The 25,484-nt window shown below is 39.4% G+C and overlaps 6 protein-coding genes across 6 annotated transcripts; 3 read left to right on the top strand and 3 right to left on the bottom strand.

Moving 5' to 3' along the window:
• Positions 1-364: 364 nt before the first annotated feature.
• On the top strand, positions 365-940 carry LOC112786487 (uncharacterized). Its single transcript, XM_025829859.1, has one exon. The coding sequence runs from the start codon at positions 365-367 to the stop codon at positions 938-940; it is 576 nt and encodes a 191-aa protein (XP_025685644.1).
• Positions 941-3,912: 2,972 nt separating this feature from the next.
• On the bottom strand, positions 3,913-4,623 carry LOC112786488 (uncharacterized). Its single transcript, XM_025829860.1, has 2 exons — positions 4,534-4,623; positions 3,913-4,398 (listed from the first exon to the last, which is right to left on the bottom strand). Exons 1-2 carry the CDS (start codon positions 4,621-4,623, stop codon positions 3,913-3,915), a joined length of 576 nt encoding a protein of 191 aa, XP_025685645.1.
• A 3,536-nt stretch (positions 4,624-8,159) lies between these two features.
• LOC140182640 (zinc finger BED domain-containing protein RICESLEEPER 2-like) lies at positions 8,160-9,720 on the top strand. The gene is made up of 2 exons (XM_072229814.1): positions 8,160-9,359; positions 9,465-9,720. The coding sequence occupies exons 1-2, from the start codon at positions 8,171-8,173 to the stop codon at positions 9,515-9,517; spliced, it is 1,242 nt and encodes a 413-aa protein (XP_072085915.1). The 5' UTR covers positions 8,160-8,170; the 3' UTR covers positions 9,518-9,720.
• A 3,738-nt stretch (positions 9,721-13,458) lies between these two features.
• LOC140183265 (F-box protein At2g35280-like) lies at positions 13,459-14,175 on the bottom strand. Its single transcript, XM_072231298.1, has one exon. The coding sequence runs from the start codon at positions 14,173-14,175 to the stop codon at positions 13,459-13,461; it is 717 nt and encodes a 238-aa protein (XP_072087399.1).
• A 711-nt stretch (positions 14,176-14,886) lies between these two features.
• Positions 14,887-15,354, bottom strand: LOC112786490 (uncharacterized). The gene has a single exon (XM_025829862.1). The coding sequence runs from the start codon at positions 15,352-15,354 to the stop codon at positions 14,887-14,889; it is 468 nt and encodes a 155-aa protein (XP_025685647.1).
• Positions 15,355-19,609: 4,255 nt separating this feature from the next.
• Positions 19,610-24,718, top strand: LOC112784149 (uncharacterized). Its single transcript, XM_025827265.3, has 5 exons — positions 19,610-20,988; positions 21,073-21,304; positions 21,601-21,677; positions 24,132-24,397; positions 24,520-24,718. The coding sequence occupies exons 1-5, from the start codon at positions 20,659-20,661 to the stop codon at positions 24,716-24,718; spliced, it is 1,104 nt and encodes a 367-aa protein (XP_025683050.2). The 5' UTR covers positions 19,610-20,658.
• Positions 24,719-25,484: the final 766 nt, after the last annotated feature.

The raw sequence follows: 25,484 nt of genomic DNA on the forward strand, positions 1-25,484 counted from the left end.
ATTATATATATACATATGAATGCGATGATGATTAGTTAAAATATAATTTATTTAGATTTTTTTTAACCCTCCTAGCCGTCGACTAAATACGCACCAGCGCGTAACGACAAATCTAATAAATGCCATCAATTAACAATGTTATTTATATTTAAAATGCAAGTGCATAGAAGTCTTTTTTTTTTTTTTTGAAAAAAACGAAAATGGATTTCGCCAAGGTTAAGATGCAACGGTTAAGGCCGAGGGAACTAGATTCCAAAGGGCAACCCTAAACTATAAATATACTAGCATGTGTATTCTCAACACCACTGGATAACACCTTCTTAAGCATATACATTGCCAGTCCCTCGCCCAACGGAAAGTTACAATGGAGCGTTTGTCTACTGCCTTCGAACTACCCCGCGACCTTTGGTTAGCCATAGCCATTAAAGTCGCGACAAACTTCATCGAGGACCTGTGCAGGTTCCGTATGACGTGTTGCATTGCGCGCGATGTAGGCGACGAGGATACTGTGCTCAGGATGGTTGCCATACCACCCCCACATGAGATGAATTGGTGGTGGATACGGGACCTGGTAGGGCGAAGTTTTTTCAAGAGGTGCTTTGAGATTGGTCACCCAGAGCTTCTGTTTCGGGAGGCGCTGCGGGAGCTCTACATACGATGTAACCACGCCATCGGATGGGAAATGCTGCAGAATACAGCAAGCAATGGGTTGGACGCTGCCAAGTACGCACTTTTAATGGAGTTGCTCATCCGGACGGACGACAGCGTGGCAAAAAAAAAAGGCTTGGAACTATTTCGCACGCTCGAAGCGGGTGGCTTACTCCCCGCATGTTACTCGAGTTGCTTCGCGGTCCTCACAATTTCTTTGCCAGATGAAGTCCAATTGCCGGAAAAGGGAGAAGAACATATGGTCTGTGACTCGACCAGATGCTTGACCTGAGGCCACATGGGTCTTCTGTATGACTACCGCCAAAGGGCGGCAGAGCGGGGTTCCGTCCACGGTGTCGGAGGCGCCGACCATATTCGGTGCATCCGCTGTTGCGCCGACTACGAGGTGGAACAATACGTAGACATACCTCGGGTTTAGGATTGCCATGCATATTAGATTTAGTATTGACGTATAATTAAATATTATATTGTTTATCGTGTAATGAATGCTATGTTTTTTATATATCCATGATGTAAATATTTGACAGCGATTTATATTATCTAGCCGATTACTCGTTTATAAATCCCAACAAATAACAGGAAAACTGTGTCTTGGGTAAACCGATACTTATTATATATATTGACCGGATACCACAACACAAAAAGAGCAAAAAAAATGGAAATCCCCAAGAGACGAAATGGAAAAAACGGAAGTGATAAAGAAAGTTATTGACCGGAAAGTTAAAAAAAATCAAAAATAAAAATAATCTGAATAAAAGGGATGTATTTGCTAAGGAAGCCGTGTGTGAGGTGACGGAAAACTGAATCGGCACGCTCCCTAATCGATGTGAGTGTGGCTGAGTTGGTGTAGAGGCACGGTACATAACCGATGGGATACCATCGCAAACGGCACCGAGTGGCTATAAAGACACCGTAAACAACAGCGATTGACATAACTACTTGGAGCCTTTGTGTTGTCCACTACTTATACATAACCGCCCATTCATCTATCGTGTCAAGCATTTAAAATAAGGAGAGGAGATGGAGCGTCCGACAGGCCCCGCCAACCTTCCCCACGATGTTTGGACCTTAATTGCCGCGAGGACTGCAGCACAGTCCGTCAGGGACTTGTGCAGTCTCAGGATGTCGTGCACCGCTGCACGCAATGCAGGGGAGGAGGATTTCGTTAAACCGATGTGCCTTGATTCCAATTTGGGACTAACGGTGGTGGAGTGTGAGTCCCACGCACCAGCCGGGAAGAAATTTCTTAGCGCGATGCAGGCAGAGCGGGCACCTGGAAGTTCTATTTTGGTCTGCTGTGTCTGACCTTTTCCTTGGCAGGTGTCGTTTTACGGGAATAGAAATGATGCACGTTGTCGCAGCCCACGGCCATTCGGTAGCCCGGTTCACAGTGTCAATGATGCTGATGCTACGTGACGACGCCGAGGCAAAGAACAAAGGCTTGGAAAGATTTCGTGGGCTTAAGGCGGCCGGTGCCCTAACAACCTGCAAATTGGTGTTCCGCGGCATTATCCAAGGGATATGGATACACCTGCGTCGCGTGCCAATGCTAAACGCAGAGAATCTAGTCTGTTCTTCGCATGCATGTCCAAGCCGTGGAAACATGGGTGCTATTTACCACCATTAACGCTATGGAAGAGGGTGGCATGTAAACGACGGTGATGGAGGTGCTGCTCATCTTCCGTTCGTGCATTGTCGGGCAGACTATGAGTTGATCCTGTTTGTCCACCTCTTTGACTGATAGGACAGGATTGGGTTCACCATATTTTTTTGGTTATCCTATCTAATATATGTATTATGTAATGATTTTGCCATTGTGTGACTCGTGTTGCTATCATTTTATTTATGTGTTTTGTGTTTCGTATTAAAAATTTTATTTATAAAAGAAAACATTTGTTCCCCGTTATTGACCTCCCATTCGGTGACTCCCCATTGCCTCTTCAAGTAATCATTTTTTTATAAACTCATTGCCTGTCCTGTCTGCAACGTTATTCATAGTAGTCCATGACCCTTCAGCTATTCCTGTCTATTCTAACATCAAATTGACAAGATTTGCATTTATTGCAAATTCTGCGCAATCGGTGCAGCACACGTTTTCCCAGGTTTTTTCTTCATTTATCGATAAAACCACCAGGGGCATTATTAGCTTCATTTTTCAAGGAATAGCAGACGAACATTAATGAAACACATTAAAATGTATTAATTTATTTATTCGTAACTAAAATTTTGATTTAAAAATGTATACCAATGCACAAGTAAGTCCGTCACAAGTCATAACCATTCGTCAGTTCTTATAAACCAGACATTCTTTTCTAACCTTTCTGCCGGGAGAAAAATCATTGCTTGAAGGGCCTTCGTTGTCTAGCAGACCTCCCCGTCTTCATCCGAGAAAATGTCACACGAATCCCTCAACGACCACGCCGTTAGTCCCGACGACCTCGCGGAACCTCCGACCGCAGATCTGATCGACACCCTCCAACGGAGGATGATGTATTTGAGGGATAGTCTTCAAACAACACAAGAAGAACTAAGGCAGGTGAGGATGGAGACACTCACCGCGAATGTCAGGGCGAGTATAAGGAAGCATGAACTGGAGGAAGGTTGCTGGTTGCAAAAGAAGTTGCGCATGGAGGTGGAACAGCATCAAACCACCATTCGCGAACTGGAAGACAAAGCAAACGAATTAAAGGCATAAATTGCCGATCTTCGTCAAGGGGAACAGCAACAGATGGCACCGTGGCGTGAAATGGAAGGCAGGCTCGAGGCTGTGGAGATCAAGCTAGGGTTATTGGTCTGCCAATTGTATGGTCAAGCTCCGGCAACGGCACACAGCTCTAACTATCAGGAGCCCGCCGGGCAGAATGGAGACGATGTTGGGGCTATATGACCTACGGCTTCTATGTTCCAAATCTTTATTTGCTTTGTTTCTTTAGCTGTTCTTTTGATGTTCTGTAACCCCTACATAAAACTGGGTTTTCTTAATTATATCTAATTTCTGCAGCATTTGAATTTTCTCTGTTTTTTTTTTTCTCTCTTCGGATGAAGCTATGTAGTAATGCGTGAACAACAATGCGAATTGATTATGTTAATTTATTAGATCAAACTGCCATTTTTTCAACCAAGAAATAGATTGTTAACAAATTGCCAGTTGCTAGCTACTGTTTTGGCAGATTGCATAAAGCTAACCCCACTACAGTTCATTCGGGGGGCAGATTGACAGGAGTTGATAAACAACCACGTTCACTAAAATCTAAACATCTTTAGCAAAATCCTGACCTCGTAATTCGCCAGGCAGTGCACACACAAGATACGAGACACATCATTCACACAAGCCATGGTGCCGCGGGTAGTGCAAGTGGTGGATGTACAAGCCACGGCATGTCCCAAATCCGATGGTCTCTCGTCAACCCATCGCTCCCAGAAAATGTCCGCGAAGAACTCCCTGCACCTTTCGACGTCTCCGAAAGTACGGATAGACTCTAACATTTCAACACCCCTTTGCATTTCTTCTTCGTTCTCGTGATCACATAGTAGCAACATGGCAGACAGGTAACCTACTTCGACGCTTCCCTCCGTCCAGGCCTTAGAAAGCAGTTCCATCCCAATGCCACGACGGGCAATCCAGAAATACTCCGTCAACCCTTGTCGGAGTATAGCATCCGCATTTCCTGCTTCAACGCAACGATCGATGAACCTCCTTTCCGGCCAGTCAAGGTAAAAAAAAGGACACTAATGGTATAACACACATCGTTGCATATTGGTACACAGCTTCGAAACTCGCTGCATCCAGAAAAACTTTGCAACTCGTTTGCATGTTGAACAGATCATGAATCGAATTCGATGCAATCTTAGGGCAATCCTCACCCATATATCGCGAGGAAGAAGATTCAGCGGACATTCATGCTCGACGGGCACGTTCCCTTCCTTTCTGTTTGTCTTGGAAGATCCAGCCATTTGCAAGGACTCAGCAGAGGCTGGAGGGGGTTGTTGAGGGATTATCGAAAATTATTAACAGGAGAAATGACCGCCAATTAAGAGACGGAATGTAAGCTTTTATATATTATTATTATCATTTAAACTTATCGGTTATCGCGATAATACCAATTTCCAAAACGTTTATATACTCAACTGTAACACTTATTTTCTATCCTATAAAAGTTAATTTATCTATAAATATATATGTATATAATATATCACATTATCGGTCAGAAAAATTTATATATTATATTATATACTGACATTAGGGGTGTAAATTACCGAACCGGACCGAAAATTACCGCAGAACCGAACCGAATTTTAAAACAACCGATTAAAAAACCGAAAAAATTGGTTTTTTTTGGTTTTTTTCGAAATAAACCGATCGGTTCGGTTCGGTTTTCGGTTGACTCGAAAGAAACCGAACCGAACCGGACCGAACCGAATAATGAAGGTTCAATGGTGTGTTTTTACTAAGTTGCCCTTTAACCTAGGTATAAAAGGGCAACTTCACACACAGCCCTAGCCTTCTTCCTCTCTTTTACGCGAACGGCGAATCCGGAGCCCTAGCTTTCTTCCTCTGTTCTTCTCTTCCACGACCACGGTTCCACACTTCCACCTTCGATTCCACCATGCTCGAGAGAAGGAGACCCTGAAGGAGAACCCTAGCTTCTCTTCCTCTCTTCTTCTCTTCAGTCATCGCCGTCGCTGGGTCGCCGTCGCTGCCTCGCTGGGTCGCCGTCGCCGAGGAGCAATCCATTCACCGAGAAGCAGTCCTGTCACCGTCCTGTCGCCAAGCAGCAGTCCAGTCGCCAAGCAAGACTCCAGTGGCCGTCGCAATCCAACTCGACCGCCGAGCAGCACTCCTGTCACCAAGCCATCTCCTGCAGAAAGCAACTCCACAATGTCTTCTTCGGAGGTTAGAAATTCTGAACAATTATTTTTAGAGATTCTATTTAGTGATACTGTGCTTGATTTAACCTGAACAATTGTTTTTACAAATTCTATTTGTGGTTATGATTTTTAGAAATTCTGTTTGTGCTTTTGTGGTTATGTTTTTTAGAAATTCTGTAGCTAGAAATTCTGTTTGTATTGGCTGCATCAAGAACTCACAGGATAATGCATCGCTTTTTTTTTATTTTAATTTTTTTCCTGGATGAAAAATAGAGACATTCATTGAATACATTGCTTGTGAGGTAATATGAAGTTTGCTGTCAAGCTTTAGAATTCAGCTTTAGTGGTGAGTGCATGAACTGGCTAAAAGTGGCAGTTGATACTTGATAGTAATTTTAGGGATGAAATCATTGAAATAGGCATTGGACTAGCTTCACTCATTCCCAATTTTGATAGAAGGTCTATTATATATCTTGTTTGGGACAAACTGCATAGAATCTTATGTTCTTTGGCACATGATAGTATTTCTTTTTGGTTTCTGGGTGCATAGGAGACCTTATTCTAATTAGTGTCAATAATAACCTGAAGCAAGGTTACTTCAAGAAAAAGGAAATTGATTCTTTAATTCCCCTGTGCCATTCAATGCCGTTAACTAAGATCATGTTTGACTCCAAATGTGATGATGTATTTGATGTCAAGGTACATGTTTCTTTAATTTTATTATTGAAGCCTATAATTGATTCTAAATATATATTTCATAAACTATAAGGAAAAAAAAGATTTATTTATTACACTTCCAATTGATAGAAAAAAATTGTAACTTGTAACAATTTATGATTAATTAATCAAGAGAATCTAGTACATGTTATGATTAACCTTAATCTTGGACTTTTGGTATCTGAGGAATGCAGTAGTGTCCTGAAGCAGTACTAATCTAGAATTTCCTGGCTTGTCTACATAGCACATGCCCCAATTAATTTTGAACGTTTCCATTATTATGTTCCATTTGAGACCACAAGCTGTAGTTTAGCTAAATTAAAATGATCCATTTGCTTAAAATTAATGGCATGACATACATAAACCCCTTGCTTTGTCATCATCCCACTTATGTTTAAGTGTAAGTGTAACATTAAATAATGGCTTGACAAATTGCCTCCTCATACAGCTAACTAAACTACTTTATGTATGTGCTTCCACCTATGATCCATGTCAGAAAAATTTGGGTTCTTCTAGGACGCGTTTGAATAATAATTACGATGATGCTGATGCAGCCTACTAGGAGAGCTATTCTTAAAAACTGATGCAGAAACTTCATGCTAGCTTAAATCTTTATATATTTCTTTAAATGCATGTTGTGTTTTCGAATCATTATTAGAATACTATTAATTCATTATATTTCTTATGAAATAAATAGAAAAATAAATAATAAATGATGGTTATACTTATATGTGAAATTCTTCCTTTGTTATGTTGAGTATAATGCATCTTGAATGTGTAGTTTGGTGGACTGTTTGAGCTGTTAATTATGCTTGTTTTGGTGGACTGTTAGAGCTGTTAATGATGCTTGTTTTGTTGCTGGAAACAATACTTTTGGTGCTGTTCATGAATTAAAAACCTTAATTTTTCATTGTTCTGTTTATATATATATGCAGCCAACAAGCAATGAGGTGCCCAGTGAGCGGACGCCTGAAGTTGGGGGTGAAATTGTTGAGTCCGCGGTACGTTCTTCAACGGACAGCGGCGTGCTTACCAAACCCCCGCCCCATCCTAGATCAAAGAAGAGGAAGGTTCATTCAACTAATGTGGGTGCAACTCCGGGAGCAACTCCAACAAATCCATCTCCAAGTACTGTGGAAACTGATGAAAAGGATAGCAAGGATGAAGCTAATGAAGGTAACAGAAAACCTTCTAGACCTAGATCTTGGACTTGGGAACACTTTACAAGGGATCCTAAGTCCAAGCCATCACATCCTAGGGCTAAATGTAATTGGTGTGGTGCATCATATGCATGTGACTCTCATAGAAATGGTACAACTAATATGCGTTATCATTTGTTGAACCAATGTAAAAAATTTCCTAGGGAGTCGGGTGACCCTAGTCAAACAATCCTTACCTTCCAACAAAAAAAAGAGGGTGAAGGGGTATTTACTGCAGTTACTTTTGATGCTGAAATGTGTAGAAAAGCCCTTGCTAGGATGATAATTGTTGATGAGCTACCATTCAAGTTTGTTGAGGGGGAGGGATTTAGATTCTATATGAGTATTGTGCAGCCTAGATTTTCACTTCCGGGAAGGATTACTGTTGCTAAGGACTGTTGGAATCTCTATATTAGTGAGAAGAATAGGTTAAAAACTGTGTTCAAGCAACCGAATCAATCTGTTTGTTTAACTACTGATTGTTGGACTTCTGTGCAAAATCTGAATTATATGTGTCTCACTGCTCATTACATTGATCATGATTGGAAATTGCAAAAGAGGATTATTAATTTTGTCTTATTAAAAACCACAAGGGAGAAACAATTGGTAGAAAGATTGAGAGATGTCTTTTGGGGTGGGGGATATCTAGAGTGTTCACAATTACTGTTGATAACGCTAGTTCTAATGACACTGCAATATCTTACCTAAGAACTAGAATGGAGGATTGGAATTTACATCCTTTGAAAGGAGAGCATTTGCATGTTAGGTGTTGTGCACATATTCTTAATCTTGTTGTTAATGATGGATTGAAAGAGATGCATGAATCTATTAGCAAGATAAGAAATGCTATTAGATATGTGCGTGCTTCCCCTAGTCGTATGAATAGGTTCAAAAATTTCATTAAGGAAGCTAGGATACAAGACAAGTGTACTGTCCAACTCGATGTTCCCACTAGATGGAACTCTACATACACCATGCTTGAAAGTGGTTTGAAGTTTCAAAAGGCGTTCAAGAGGCTAGGGGAGAGAGATACAGAATATGCTCTAATGCAAGGTGGTATTCCGAGGAATATTGATTGGGATAATGCAAAACACTTTATGGAATTCCTGAAAATTTTTCATGATGTTACAAAGAGTGTGTCTGGTAGTTTGCTTGTGACTTCTTCTCAATATTTTCATGAGTTTTGTAAGATTTTGCGTGTGTTCAAAGCTTCTTGTAGTAGTCGAGATCCATTACTTGGGAGTATGGCTGAGAGGATGAAGCTTAAGTATGACAAGTACTGGGGTAACATTAAAAATATCAACATGATGATTTTTGTTGCTGTGATTCTTGATCCTAGATACACGTTGAAGTTTGTCAACTTTAGCTTTGAAAAGCTATATGATAAGGATGATGCTGATTTTTTGGGTGCAAAAGTGAAAGAAACCTTCTCCAAGATGTTTGAATGCTATATGAATGCAAATAATGGGGGAAGATCTTTTACTTCAACAACAATGGATGGTGCATCAGATGTGGGAGTACCTGATGGCGACATGGCTGGTGATTTTTTTAAGGAGGTGCATTTTCATGAGATCATCAACAAGAATGAGGTGGATTTGTATTTGATGGATGGTTTAGAGAAGCCTGGTGATCAAAATACTTTTGACATATTGAATTGGTGGAAGGTAAATTCTAGCAAGTATCCTATCTTATCCCAAATAGCTAGAGATGTCCTAGCAATGCCGGTCTCAACTGTTGCTTCAGAATCAGCTTTTAGCACTGGTGGAAGAGTGCTTAACAACTATAGGAGTTCTTTAACTCCAAAGACAGTTGAGGCATTGATATGCACACAAAATTGGCTTCGTGCTTCTCCAATGACAACTGATTTTGAGGAGCTTATTGAAGAGTTTGAGAAACTTGAATTAGGTATGCAAAAAAGAAATTTGTAGTTCCTTTCATGGTTTATGTTTATAATCTATAATCTATATTATATTTATAATCTATATTGATTTTCTTGTTTTATTTTTGTAGAAATTGCACCAACCGGAGAAGATGAGGATGAGTCTGGTGTGGATTCAGATTAAGTATGGTGGTTGATTGGCTGTTTGGTTTTTATTTGTTTTAAAGTGACTGTTGTGGTTTAAAGTGTGTTTATTTTTGTTGTTTTGCTAGACATTTTTAATTGCCTTTGTTTTATATTTAATTAAGTTGAATTTGTACTGGATTTGAATGTGATATACTCTTGTAATTCTGGTTTATTGAAGGTTTTAAACTTTATTTTATGATATTTTAAATTCTGTTTATTAGATATAAAAAAACCGAAAAAACCGACCGAACCAAACCGCTGTTGGTTCGGTTCGGTTCGGTTCGGTTGTCCAGAAAGCAGCCAACCGAATGGTTGATATTAAAGTTCAACCGATCAGGTCGGTTCGGTTGGTTTTCGGTCCAAAACCGAACCAAACCGAACCGATTACACCCCTAACTGACATTAATTAATTATTACGGCTTAGCGCGTCAATCATTTCGTTGCCCAACATTATGGATAATACCAGATAATTAATACATTTAATATATGTACTTATACCCATATTTATCTATACGTACAAGTACAAGTGTCTTTCTTCTTCCAAACGGCGGTGGGCAGTCTCGTTTTCATTTTTCAGTTTGCCTCGATATCCGGAAATGGGAAACGTAAATGACGTTTTTGTTGTTTGCAATTTTACTGAAGCTCATCGATAACAATTAATATTGGGAAGTATCAGATAAAACAATTAAATACATGTCGTAATTGTGTAGATTAAGGAATCTTAAACCGATTAAAAAATCGTGAATGGTCAAATCAAATTAAATTATCGAATTAAATGATAAATTTTTTATTTACAGTTAATTGCATTCAATTTAAAATGTTGATTGACAGAACAAACCTTTTTTTTCTATCTAAGTGGGTGCAGTACACCCCTACTCCTGACCCTGGTATCCCTGCACACCTGCTTCTGAACCTACTTCGGCTTGAAGTACACACTTACTCCTGAACGTGGGATCCGTGTGACAGTACACCTCTACTTTTCCACTTCTGAGCATCCAGGCGAGGGAAAACCTCTAAACCAATTTACACCATCAAGCTTAACGAAGTCAAACTAACTAAGATCTATCTACGCACGAAGACGAAAACACAATAAAAATATATTTAATTTAATATGAGGATAACCATGCGTAAACTCTTAACAAAAGTGGAGATAATGCTTCATACGGTAATACCAGATACGAGAATCATAAACGACAAACTTGGGAAATACAAACCCCAAAATAGACAATTTTTATTCGAATGCAAACAACTCCCAGAACACCCGAACCTCGTAATCGGCCAGGCACTGCACACACGACGCAACCTTCGTGGCAATCCTGACCGATATGTCGCAAGGAAGAAGATTCAGCGGACATTCGTACTCAACGGATACGGTCCCTTTCTCTCTGGTCGTCTTGGCTGCGTTCCTTTTCTTTCTGTTCTTCATGGAACCTCTAGCCATTTTTCAAGCAACTTGGGCCAGGGGTTTTGGAAAATACCAAGACGACACACAACCACCAAAGAAACGTTTTGTGCTATTATTATATCTTTTTTTTAAATGGTTCAGTGCGTCGTACATTTCTTTACCAGTTGTTCTGGAAAAGATAAGATAATTAATAAATAGGGGAGGAACGAAATACTCGTTTTACAACACAAGAATTTAATATTGACTGTTCGAATTTTGTGTTATATTTATGTCAACTTTAGTTGCTTACCTTAATTACTCGCTGAATAAATGTTATCTTTTCTTTTTTTTTTCCATCGAAATAGTTTAAATTAATGTTTTATTTTCCTGAAAATAAAGCCCCATTATTGACACATTAGTTATGAAAAAAAAGATACCAAGTAACTTTCTACCTACTTCATGATATATATATATATATATATATATATATATATATATATATATATATATATATATATATTGACAATCCCTAACCCTACTAAGTACTAACCCTTCTTCACTTCTTCCATGCCGTAACTCCTTCTCTCCACTATCTGTCTATCCTTCTCCCTCTCCTTATTACTGCCACACTCCACTGCTCTCTCCGCCGTCTGCCACACTGCCACAGTCATCTCTGCACACAGCTCTCACGTCGCACTATTGGCGTAACTTCAGAAGAAAGATTCGACGTCTATCGCCTGAGAACGACCCACCTGGAGGACAGCCGTCGTCGCTGGAACAAAAATCGTTGCTTTAAGGGTCGTCGTAGTCTGCCATATGTCATCTTCTTCTCCCGAGAAAATGTCGGAGGTATCCATCACCGACCACGTCATTAGTCCCGACGACCTTGCGGAACTCTCGATTGACTCTCTTATCGACATCATCCGTGTGGATGAAAAGTCCGCGGATTTTGACCTCGTTGAGGTCGCACTGGTCAGGAGGGAAGAGATTTTGAAGGATAGACTTGTAACGACCGCAGCAGAACTGAGGCAGGCGAAGGTGGAGATGTTGGCCGCCAAATTTATTTTCGAGGCAAAGAATGATGAACTGGAGGAAGAGGAGAAGGAAAGGCGTCGGCTTAAAAAGGAGTTGAAAATAGCGCAGCGAAAGAATGACGTGATCCTTCACCAATTGGACGTCAAAGCAAAAGAATTGGAAGCAGAAATTGCCAAGCGCCGTGAACGGGAACAGCTGGAGGCTCTACCGTGGCGTGACCTGGAACGCAGGATCGACGTTTTGGAGGAAAAGCATAAGTTTTTGCTCCGTCGGGGTCGTCATCCAGCCGGGCAGAATGAAGACGGGGCCGGAGTTATTTGACCTGCTGCACATGCTTGATATCTGAATGTCATGTTTTCCGTCGAGGCCTGTATGATCCTTTTATTTTCTTTTTTCGGTCTGTCTCCTGTTTGATCTTCTGTAGTGGAACTTAAACTCTGATAATATAATTAACTTACTTTCATCCGTCTGTTCTTAACCTGTTGACACACAATTAGGGATTTATGTTACGACGGAGCCAAATACCATTTCCTAATCGTTGAGAACGGAGCCAAATACCACAAGCAGCGCGTTTGATTGTCACGAATGTTTACGGGTTCCTTCTGATTTAAGGGTTCCTTCTGATTTAAGGACATGAATAATCATTTTACACTAGACACTAGATAATAAAACAAATGAATGCAGACATAGTACCGCTTTTTTGATATCCTAATATTATATTAAGATTAGATTGCTTGGACGAACAAAAAATACGAAGCCATTGATCGGAACAAAATTCAAATTAGTTCTCTCTCAGGTTATATAATAAAACATTTAGTGCAATTACATAATAAAAACTCCTTAAAATATGAAAGCAAATTTTGTTCATTAAAGGACAAGTATTGAATCTCTCAACCGATTATATTATATGAATACAATCCCGTGGTTCAATTGGAGCATATCCGCATGTTCATTATTCAACGTCTGTACAAATTTTATACACCATCGTCAATTATCATTGCTCATATAAAATTTATCCTGTACCCATTTTTTACATGACCCCTTTCGGTCACTCCCTATTGTCTATCGAAGTTACCAGTTTTGCATAAATTTACTGTCACGGTCTCAGTACCCAGGCCTAGAAAAAAACCTTCCGATGGTGTAAAAGGTTGATTGAATAAATAGTCTTCTGTCCATTCAAACGTCACTTCAATAGTGCAAGGTCCAGATTGTATCCCAGTCAAGAAGAAAGCATTATTTGGAGTAAGTTATAGCCAAGATACGCATTAATTGCATCGTCTGTATACCCCACATGATTTTGATAAATTAATTGATCGATCAGACAGTTCTTTAACAAAAAAAATTATAAAATAAAATAAAATACACCATCAGTACGCATAGCAATTAGCAAGGGGTTAATGAAGGATCGTAACAAACCGGCAATTGCTAGCCACTATATTGGCAGATTACATCATAGTCTGACCGACAATGCACGCACGGAGCATGATCAGCACCTCCATCATCGGGGTTTAGAGAACTACTTAAACGTAAACAGTCCCCAAGAACTTTCGCACCTCGTATTCAGCCAGGCATTGCACACACGACACACTGGACAAATCGCTCGCATCCTCCATGGTTCCGCGGGTACGGCAACTGCTGGAACGGCATGACACGGGCTCTTCTGGGACCGCCGGGGGTATCTCCGACCACGGGCCCATGAACACCTGCGTGAAGACCTCTCTACAGCTTTCGACTGCGCTGGACTCACGGACCAAACCGAAAAATTCGAATCCATGGCAAATCTCATCCTCGTCCTTGTCACCAAGCGATAGTAGCAGCATCGCAGAGATGTAGCAGGCCTCCACATCGCCCAACTCTGCTGCCACGGTCAGGGTCTGTATACCACCTCTGCGGTGGCCACACCAGAATAAATGAGCCATCCCCACGCGGAGCAAAGCGGCCAGATTTTGCGTTGTGGCGCATCGACGCAGAAATGTCATTGCAGGCCGCCCAGAGTAGTCCAAGAAGCAAGAAATCGGCAACATCGACACCAAGGAATACCTGTACACGGCGTCGGAATTGCATGCAGATGCAAATAACCTGCAACTCGCCTTCATGTTGAACTGATCCTGAATCGAATTCGATGCAACCATTATGGCAATACTCGACCATATTTCGCGAGGAAGAAGATTCGGCGGACATTCGTGCTGAACGGATACGTCCAGTTTCGTTTTGCCCTTCTGGGAACTTCCGGCCATTTGCAAGGACTTCGTGGAGGGATTATTAGAGATTTATAAAGAGGATGGACGAATTTATAAATGACCTTGTGGCATTTTGCTTTTTAATATACTGCCATTGGGGGGAGGGGGAGGGGGGCTGTGGTACAATACCGCATACGTTTTCCTAGATGTTTTTTTCGTTTACCGATGCGTCTAGATGGTATAATAATTAAATTGACTAAAAAAGAATTTGTTGTATTTCTCTGGAAACACATATTCAATTCAACTGGGAACGACATAGTATCATTTTTATGATATCCTACAATTATATGAAATTATAGGAAATAAACATCTTTCAAATTAGATTGCTTGGATAAACAGTCTTCTGTCCATTCATATGTCACTACAATAGTGCAAAGTTAAGATCATATCCCACTCAAGAAGAAAACATTATTTGGAATAAGTTATAGGCTTATAGCCAAGATACGCATTAATTGCGTCGTCTGTGCCTTCCACATAATTAACGATAAATTAATTGATCAAACTGACAGTTTTTTAACAAATAAAATAAAATAAAATAAAGTAAATTACACCATCAGTATGCATAGCAAGGGGTTAACGAAAGGGTTTATTGAAGGATCATAACAAACCGGCATTTGCTAGCCACCGTATTGGAGGATTACATAAAGAGAAATCCACAACAGTACAGTCGGGGGAGGATTGGCCTGAGTGGTAAACAGTCACGGTCGTTCAGATGCGTGCAAACAATTCTTTTAAGATCACCGTGGTATCTTTGCAAACGTCCGTCAAGAAATTGGTGTAGCTCTCGAGCTGCCCAAAAATACGAAAAACCTCCATCATTTGAACACCCCTTTGCACGTCTTCGTGATCAAACATTAGCAACATGGAAGACAGGTAACCTGCTTCGACGCTGCCCTCCATTGAGGCCCTAGCAAGCAGTTCCATGACGTTGTCATGGCGGCCAAACTGGAGATATTCCGCGAACCCATGTCGGACTATAGCATCCACATTTCCTACTTCCACGCAGCAATCAAGGAATCTCCTTTCAGGCCCGTCGAGGTTAAGTAAAAAGCGCGCTAACGATTTATAAGACATCGTCGCATGCTTGTATATAGTGTCTGATCTCGCCGCACCGAGGAAAACCTTACACGTCGCCTGCATGTTGAACAGATCCTTAATAGAATTCGATGCAACCATCGTGGCAATACTCGACCATATTTTGCGAGGAAGGAGATTCAGCGGGCATTCGTGCTGAACGGATACGTCCACTTTCTTAGTGTCCTTCTAGGAACTTTCGGCCATTTGCAAGGACTTTGTTGAGGGATTATTGGAGATTATAAAGAGGATAGACAAGTTTGTAACTGAGCTTGTGGCATTTTGCTTTTTCATATACTGCCATGGGGGGAGGGGGTTAGGGGGTTGTGGCTCAGTACCGCATACGTTTCCCTAGATGTTTTCGTTTACCGATGTGTTCAGATAGTATAATAATTATATTGATTAAAAAAGCATTTATCGTATTTAACTAGATGCCCATTTCCTAGGTGGGGCTAATATTCTCAAGAATGAAGTAATTTAAAGGAGCCTTAATAGTGGTGAATAAGATAAATGTTATTTATTTGTTCTTTGCTGGTGCAAGTACACCCCTATTCCTGAACCTAGAGTCCCTGCACCCCTACTCCTGAACATAGGGGTCCACGTGAAAGTAAACCTCCACTACTGTTGCACCCTCACCATTCTAGTTGCTTTATTTGTTTACTCTTCCATTTCTTAGCCTCCACGTGAGAGAAAAACTCATAAATTGTATTCCACCATCAACCCTAACCACCTCTCCCTCTGAAGGGTGTACCAGATCTCCTCTAATAGTCGGATGGCAATGCGAGCAGAAGGTGGGTGGTACGTCGTCTTTAGAGGGAGGATACCCGGAATATACCTCAACAGCGAGACGGCATCGGCTCAGGTGGATGGCTTTTCACGGAACCTGCTTCTTCGTTACCGGAGTTACTAAGAGGTTGTGAACGCCTGAACGACTACTTCCAGGTGAATGCATTGCCTGTTATGGAGCTGGGCAGCAAGCTCCCACCGGCGTCGGCGTTCAATCGACTCGTTCACGGCGGACGGCACGATTCGACGGTGACAACGACTCCGCCTGTTCCGGGTCTGAGCAGCGAGTTCCCGCCGCTGTCTGAGTTCAACCGATTCGTCTTTCACGGCGGACGGCACGATACAACGGTGACGACGACTCCCGTGGCGGTACCAGGTGCATCTGGTAAGCGAAAAATGTCTTCTTGCGACACCCCCACGTCTAGTCACTTGCGTCGGTATCAATATGTTACTAACAAAGTTACATCACTTGCAGCCAGCCAATCGATTGAGGACATACAATAGGCCGTTGCGTTGATCGAGTACTGTGTATCCCAGATCGAGAGAGAGAGAGAGACAGGAACTCAGGACTCGACTGGGAGAAATCATACGGCAGCTGGCCGACATTTTGCTGGACAGGTGAAGTCCCAGGTCTTAGGGTCAGTGCAACAACGGGATAGAGACACCGTAAACCGACCCCTCCCCTCCCTGGCAATGTATGTTTAGGTCTAGTATTGTACTGTTTAGGCCCAACGTTAATATTGAACTGTTCTGGTGTGTTTGTTTTTTTTTTTTATATTCGGCTTGGCCTATTAGCTAATGAAGTTATGAAATAGTGCTTCTATCAAAGGTTATGCGTGTGAGCATTTAAAAGTTAAAACACGGTGATATGCATCGGTTCAAATATGTCATTTGTCTGACCCACGAAAGCGGGAATTTACAAAGCCACCAAACTCAACCGCCCGAATCATTAGCAAAGAAATACATTCAACTTTAGTTACAACGAAGCTTCATCTGAAAGTAAACAGACTAAGGAAATGCAACACCTCGAACTCGGCAAGGCAGTGGACGGATGACACGCTCGACAAATCGTTGGCGGCACCCATGGTCCCGCGGGTCGGGCAGACGCTTGACCGGCAGACGACGGGCTTCCCTGGATTCGACAGGTGCACCCCAATCAGCGGATTTGTGAACAACTGCCCGAAGAGTTCTCTACACATTTCAATTTTTCTAGCAGCCAGTACGTTGGCATACAATTCAACCCCCTGCCAGCGTCCGCCTCGTCCCCAACACCTGGTGTTAGTAGTAGCATCGCACACATGTAGCGGGCTTGGACGTCGCCCGCATCGGCAGCCGCAAGCAGGGTGTCGCCCCCAGCGACGTGTCGGCCCATCCAGTAGAATTCTCTCATCCCTACATGGAATATAGCGGCCGGATTTCCAGTACGCGCGCTTCTATAAAAGAACCCATCCTCAGGATGGTCCTTGTCGTCATAACCGAACGCGACGGGTAGCTCCGCCATGGAGGCCACCTTGTACACCGCAGATGAACGGGCTGCGTCCAAAAACACCTTGCAGGTCGCCTGCATGTTAAACAGATCCTGGATCGAAGCCGACGCAACTCTTGCTGCAATTCTCTCCCATATTTCGCGAGGCAGAAGAGTCAGCGGACAGCCGCGTGGGGGCACCCCTTTCCCTTTCCTTCTCCCATATCCGGCCTTCTTTTCCCTTCTGCCTTTGTCGGAGGTTGCACCCAATTTCATCCTATTTGATTTAAATTTTTTGGATAGGTGGGGGAACGGGAAGGTTACAGGAGGACCGTCGTTAGTATGGATCACCATACGCGATGAAAAAACGCTGGGGAGGGAACTTATATACTGCAAAATGGCTCACCAGATAAGTCAGGTATCGTGCCATATACGCCTTCACTTACGCCCACTGTAACCGATGCCTCATTTTTGGGGTTGGCACGGAAATCGAAGATATCGTAAATGTAATTTTTAAAGCTGAGCATTGAAAAATAATTTTAAAACAAATTTAAAAATATATTAATGCGAAACGTTAATTGAAGCCAACATGTAATTAAATTGTTATCTCTTATTTTTTCTTTCTTCCATGGAACTAGTTTAAAATATAAATCGTTTATTTTTCCCAAAAAAAAATAACGAAAACAATGTACATTAATTACTCATTTTCTACGAAAAAAAAGTTTTCGAAGCGGCTTCCCACTTTACACTATATATGTGTACGTGCCCGTTAATGACAAACCCTATCCCTCCTAACGCTTCTATCATAGTTCTTCTCTGCCGTAACTCCTTCTCTCACCTCTCTGTCTATCCTTATTCCCCTCCTTATTTCTGCCACCCTCCACTGCTCTCTCCACTGTATACTTCTGAGGAAATATTGGTGTAATCTGTCACCAACCACGATGGTAATCCCATCGACCTCACGGAATAGCCGATGGGAAATCTGATCAACATCGTCCGTACAGATGAAAAGTCCGAGGATTGTGACCTTGTTGAGGCCGAACTTGACAGGAGGGAGAAACTTTGGGAGGCTAGGATTGACAACATGTCAGATGAACTCTTCAAGGTTAGGGCTGAGTGGTTAAATTTAAAGGTCAAGTTGAGAGAAAAGGAGGATCAACTAGAGAAAGAGGAGAAGGCACGGCGCCGAGAGGAAAAGTTGCTGCGCTCAGTCTAAAGCGACCCTTCTCCGAATGTACTGCAAAGCAAACGAAATGATGGCGGAAAGCTCAAAGTGGCGTGACATGGCACAAGGGGTCGTCGATGTCTTGGAAGTCAAGCACAAATCTTTGTCCTGCCAGGCAGGCGTTCAACCGGTGCAGATTTAAGACAGTGACGGAGGTATTTGACCTGGTGCACATGGGTGATATCTTTATGTTGTGTTGGTTTCTGTCGAGGCCTGAAGTCCTGAATGATCTATTTGGTTTGTTTATTTGGTCGTCCTTTTGATCTTATGAAATGCTAATTAAAACTCGGTAGCGATTATTATATCTACTTTCATCGGTTCGATATTAAAAATCTGTTTATCTTGAATTGTTAATCGGTTTATCCTTCCTCGCCAGTGAGTATCACACGACAAGAACAAAATTTCTGAGTTATTTCCATTTTGATTGCCATTGATTCGGAAGATTAATATTCTATGCTTCGTAGTCAGTATAAATTCGTTTAATCCAGATGTAGTTAATTATCAATATCTTCTCATCTCCTTGCTTGTTAGTAATAATTTGAATTGATTTAAATTGAAATAAATATTTCCTAAACATACGCAAAATACGCTTTTCGGTGACTCTCCATTGATTATCCGAGTTACCAATTTTCTGGGCTGTTTGGTATAAATTAATTGTGATGGTATCAGATAGTTCACAGCCCCAAGCAAAAAACGGGGGATGTAAATCATCCAATATAAAACAAGTCATCTGAGCGGTTGATACATAATTACGGAATTATCTTGCGTTGTTAGCATTTACCGTTTCCAAATCGTGATCCGGTGCCTTTCGCCAACTATTGGATGTGTGGGTTCTCAAAGACCTGCTTATCGATTTTTTCCTTTCTGCATTATTTTCATTTGGCGTATCTGCAACTAATTATACATGCAATAACTGTTTTTGTGTTACCTTTTTTTTTGGTACTGGGTGGTTTCCCTTCTTCGAAAAGTATGCGCTTTTTTTTGTGACTGAAAAACGTACGCGCGTTAATCTGGCGAAACACCTCCCATCTTTTTAAATTTTTTTCTTTTTAATAAATAACCCTTAATTTAAATTATAGCCTTAATTGGGCATTAATGTTGGTGCAATTACCAATGGCAATAACCGGATTTCTAAAAAGGCAATAATCGAATGAATTCAAAATTTAAATTATAGCCTTAATCTAATCTTATCATTCATTCCATTGAGTGGGTCAGTAAAAAATCACTTCGTATTGTCAGCCTTGCCTTGGTGATGGATGGACGGATTAATGTAGTCGATGGAAGCAGGTAAGTTATTCATAATTACACTGTTTTTTGTATATTTATGGTTTTTAAATTTTTTTTCCTGGAACATAACTTTGTTTTTCTCTTCTGTTTTTAATTGATATGATGGCTAAAGGTGTTTTTTTTTTTTTTTTTTGGTTAGGGAAGATGGGTTTTTGGTAGTGTTTGAAAACTGCGAAGTCAAGACAAAGAATGAAGAAGAAAGAAAGTGTGAATTTTTTGTCTAGAGAAGTACAAATGGATTGCAAGAAGAGAAGGACATTGGAGAAGAATAAGGACCTTGCAACTGCTAATGAAGAAAGTTTAATTGATTCTTACAACACCCTTGCAAGACACATGGTGGAACCATCTAGTTCAAGGAGTGGTAATAGAAAAAAAGGACTGGAGCCACTCTGCGAAGATGTATACATATTAGTGTGAAGAGTCCATTCAATTGTCCTGTACCAGAGGAAGATGACACTTTTATTTCAGAAGATTACAAGTATTGGTTGGATTATGTTTATGTTCCTGAGGAAGACGAGGAGGATGATGGTGATAGCTTATTGGTTAATGTGGCTGAGGAACCCCTGATTGGAGATGTGGATGCTATGCAATTGAGATCCCTGAGCAAAATATTTATATAGAATACCCTGATGTGGCTCTTACTATGGCTTCTGAGGCACAAAATAATGTTGGTAACTATAGCGGGAAGCGCAGGGGTAGGAAACCAAAAAATTTGAGACAAATAATTGAGGATTCTCATGTTGTGTCTGCAAAGGCACAAAATAATGTTGGTGAATATAGTGGGAATCGCAGGGGTAGGAAACCAAAATATTTAGGACAAATGGTTAAGGATACTCATGATGTATCCCCAGAGGCACAAAATCATGTGGGTGATCACATTCACCCTCCATCTGGCATAGAAATAAAGGTAAAGGAGGAGATTGAGGAGGATGATGACGATTCACTCTGCAAAAGAAGGCGAAAGGTTCCAAGTGTATGTTTCTATAATTTTATATATGAATTTACCCTTACCCTTTACTTTGCATTTGATATTATGCCTTTATGTGTTGCTTTGCAGTTGAATTTGGAACATTATTGGCATGATGATAAAGCCAATGCAATGAAATACACAAAGTACAGAGAAAAACTCATGCAAGAGCTGGAGAAGCCTTACTGTGAGGAAGAGTATAAGAGGCTTTTTAAATATATGAAACATAGAAAGCTAGTCGAATACCATAAAGAGCATCGCAGCGGCCCTAGGACCTGTAAGAGAAATTATCTTGGGAAATCTCTTCTTAATCATCATGTTGGTAAGTTGAATTTTTAGTCCCTCCTTTTGATATGCAAGTATCTTTGTATATTTGTCCTTGAATAGTCGCCAAATGTAGCTCAAAGCTGTATACTTCAATTTGAATTAGAACTGATTCATTCACTACAATCAATTATTCTAATAGAACATGGAATCACTGAAAAGTGACAGAGAGTACTTATCTTACCAGAATGGTCCTTAAATACATGAAATGGAAATATGCTTTTGTCTAGCTTCATTAGATGTTGTTTCGGAAGACTAGCAACAATGGGTTATACTTATATGCTTATCTTGCAGATCTGAACAAAAAACTAAAATCAGTTAGTGGTGATTATCCTAAACGTCTGACCCGTGGATTTGTTTTTTGGTTGATGGTATGTATAATTTGATATTACAGCATCTTGCACAATTTAATTTTCTAGCTCTTCGTGCCCTGCTCAACTAATAATGTTGATCTGTCTGCTTATCCACCTATAACATGTATAACCATAGCGCGAAATAATTAGATTATCTGGGAACAAGATAGAAGTTTTGCTACGTGCCATTCATCACTTAAACACATTTAACATTAAGGAAAGTTGGAGACAATGAACAATCATGTCTATAAAGGCTCACATGTTTTACAATTAATGGTATTGAACAAAACTTTCAAGAATTTCTTGACTAGTTTGGAACAGTTTATAAGTTACTTTGCAATCAATTTTTCTTTTCCAATCTATTTTTACTAATTATGTAAAATATTCATGTTATTATTAATAAATATCTGTTTTATTTCTTTGTCTACTGATCCTATTTCTAATACTTCAGAACTATATTTCTTTATAGTCTTGCATGTATGATAGAGCTGATAAATTATGATAACTCTAAGAAGTTAAGTATAGCTGAAAACACCCTTTAAGTTTTCTCTAGCCCTTGCCCTTTCTATAATCTATATATACATTTTGAAATTCATATGTTGATCTTTGTTGAGTTTTAACTTTTTCAAACAAGTGCCATCACCACTAGATTATTGAATCATAGAAACTGAATCAAGAAAATTTAACTTTCCCAAAACTTACATTGATCCTCTATAATTATCATAATTGGTTTTAATTATTATGTTGGTTACACTCAGCATTGTGCGGATGATGAGGCGTTCAAGCCATGGATCTATCCCGAATATTGTAAGCCGGCACCTAAGGTGTAGTAAGTGTGATCTGATGTATATGGTCATGTTCATTGCATGTTTTACATGGTGCCTCAGAAAGTATGAAGGTTTTGAGAGCTAGTTTGTTAACTTTCTCACTTATTTAGTTAACTTGATCTAGAAGTTTCATATACATGTACTTATGTATGTATATAAAACATTAGCAGTAGCTTTGGTAGAAGATGAGATTATCATTCATACTTTTAATACACTTCAAACATTCCGATTTATTGCTCTTGTGCTCTTCCCTCCATTAGGTTGACACCATTTTCACAGGATCAATGAAACATATTAGTTACAATATCATTTTTATTTCATAAGGATTTGTTAGTTCTGGTGAAACATATACGTTACAATATCATATAGTATAAACAAATATTAGAGATGCACTAAATTAATTCAATTTTTCCTCAATGATTTTTTATTTCATAAGGATTTGTTAGTTCTGGTGCAACATATAGGCTGCAATACCATATAGTATAAACAAATATTTGAGATACCGAATTAATTCAAATATTCTCTCTCTCTCTCTCTCAATATAAGATTGATATTCGAAATAGATCTTATTTGATCTAAAATCTACACACATGATTAGGATTATTGGTTATTGCTTACCCATCTTATTAGCATTGTTTCATTGTTTTTTTCTTAATCAATTATATATTCTTATTTAAAGTTAGCTAAAGAATTTATATATTGATTATTAATTTATTATTGTTCCAACTTTTAAATGCATATTTTGAAGACATCAAATGACTATAAATTTTTTTAGTAATTTTAAATTATATATATTCGTTTATATGAGAAAAGTCATACTTTTAGTTTTTAATATAATAGTATTTTGTATTATTACAAAAGTATTTACTGATAGCAAATTGAACAATTACTTTAAATTCATAACCTGTTTGAATTATTATCAATAAATTACTAAAAAAATATTTTATTATAATTTAATTAAACATATTAAATTATTTAATAATTTTTAATTATTAATTTTATATAAAAAAATTATACACGAGTCTTTATCTTTTTTTTACTAGTACCAAGAAATAAAAGATCCACAAATAAAATTTTGAAAATAAATTCTTTTTGGATTTTATCCAAAATTTAATCTCAACTTGAATAATCTATGTTCCAAAGTAAAACTTATATAAATACGTATTCAAGAATAGAAAATCGAAGCAAGAAACTAAGAAAAAGAATGAATGAAGAAGTAAATAATGTAGGAATGACTGAAGAGGAAGTAATGCTCTTTTAAATATGGATATGAACATATCATATATCTGCTTACCCTAATAATCAACCACCTCATTCTTTAGACGGCAACAAACAATTCGAGACGGTTATTGATGAATGTTTGCCGGAAGTTATGGAGAACTGCCGGTGGGAGGCGGAAGCTATGAAGATGACAAAACAACATTATTTCTCTGGCATATCTGATTATCAACCACCTTGTTCCCAGCCGCGGCCTTAACCTCAGCCTCAGCCTAAGCCGCAACCGGATATAAGGAAGATGACACAGCAGAATTATTCCACCGACATATGTGGTTATCAACCACCTTAGTCTCAGCCGCCTCAACCTCAGGTCTGAATTCGGGAGGAGAACAAAGTCTTTGAGTCGATTATTGCTAATTGTTTTCAGGATGCTATACGCAACCGCCGGGAGGCGGTGGCTGCTCGTCTCCCCGGAAAGATCCCGGCTCAACTGCAAGAACACCTCAAGAACCTGATGAACGACATCAGCCCCTTTGAAAACGATTCTACTACAAGCACACCTCTGAATGCTGCATCTGAGGACATGACTATCATGATGGAACACAGCCCTCTTTCCATTCCCATCATCAATGGAACAACACGTCAAACACCACTATCACCACCGCCTAATTGGACTAATCATCAGTATTACAGGTTCTGTATTCTCAGTATTTTTATTCTCTTTTTATTTTTTTATTTATTTTTTGCCCATACATATATATGGATATTCTGTTTTTCTGTTATGTAAATACATGTTAGTAATATTATCATGGTAGGACGGAGACAGCGGCGGCCGTGGCAGACATGGCAGTGCCAATAGATATTATGTTATTCTCATCAGCTTGTCAGCCGCAACAAGAGAACAAAACCAACATGATCAAGCACAAACCTTTACCTATGGCTACTAGCAACAAGTTCATTGGATTGTACAAGAGTCAAGTATTAATTAATAGTATATATATGTTTGTTGTTTAAAGGTCAGATAGAAAGAATTTTCGTAGCTTGGTCAACGGGGTAGGATTATGAACATAATTAGGGTTGGCAATGGGTAAGATTATGATCATCAACTAGCTTAATGATTATTCTAAATTTTTATAAGAAGATTGTGAGCACAAGACTCACTTTCTTCACTACATACATAACTTTTACATATATTATATAATATATTAAGAATGCGAGTAGGGTAGAGTAGGGTATACACTAAATCCGTACTCTATCCTACCTGCAGACAAATTTGCACCATATCCTATCATATTCGTAGCGAATAGGGTAGGCAATTCTATTCGAACGGGTTAGTTTGAGTTGAGTACCTACAAATAGGGTATATATTGCCAACCCTAAACACAATGGTGTAAAAATATGTGACGGAATAAGAAACACCTTAATTATTTTTTTTAATTTGATAACTCTGTATAAATATTTGATCTCCTAATTCTCTTATCTCAAAAGAGTCGTAGATTATTAGGCCTTATCTAACGTTTTGTGGCTCTGCCGAAAGCCCGAAAGAACTTAGGTGGAACAAAGAATTTTTTTAAAGAATTATTAGTTTAAAATACATTAATTAGTAAGAACTGTTTGAAAGTATTATTCATAGAATATAAAATATTTTTATATAATTTTTATCAAAAATATTATATATATATATATATATATATATATATATATTAATTATTAAATTATTACGTATAAATATATATTATTTAATTTAATTTTGTGTATAATTAATATTTCAATATGTATT

This window comes from Arachis hypogaea, chromosome 20, assembly GCF_003086295.3.
Source record: "Arachis hypogaea cultivar Tifrunner chromosome 20, arahy.Tifrunner.gnm2.J5K5, whole genome shotgun sequence".
Taxonomy (NCBI): Eukaryota; Viridiplantae; Streptophyta; class Magnoliopsida; order Fabales; family Fabaceae; genus Arachis; species Arachis hypogaea.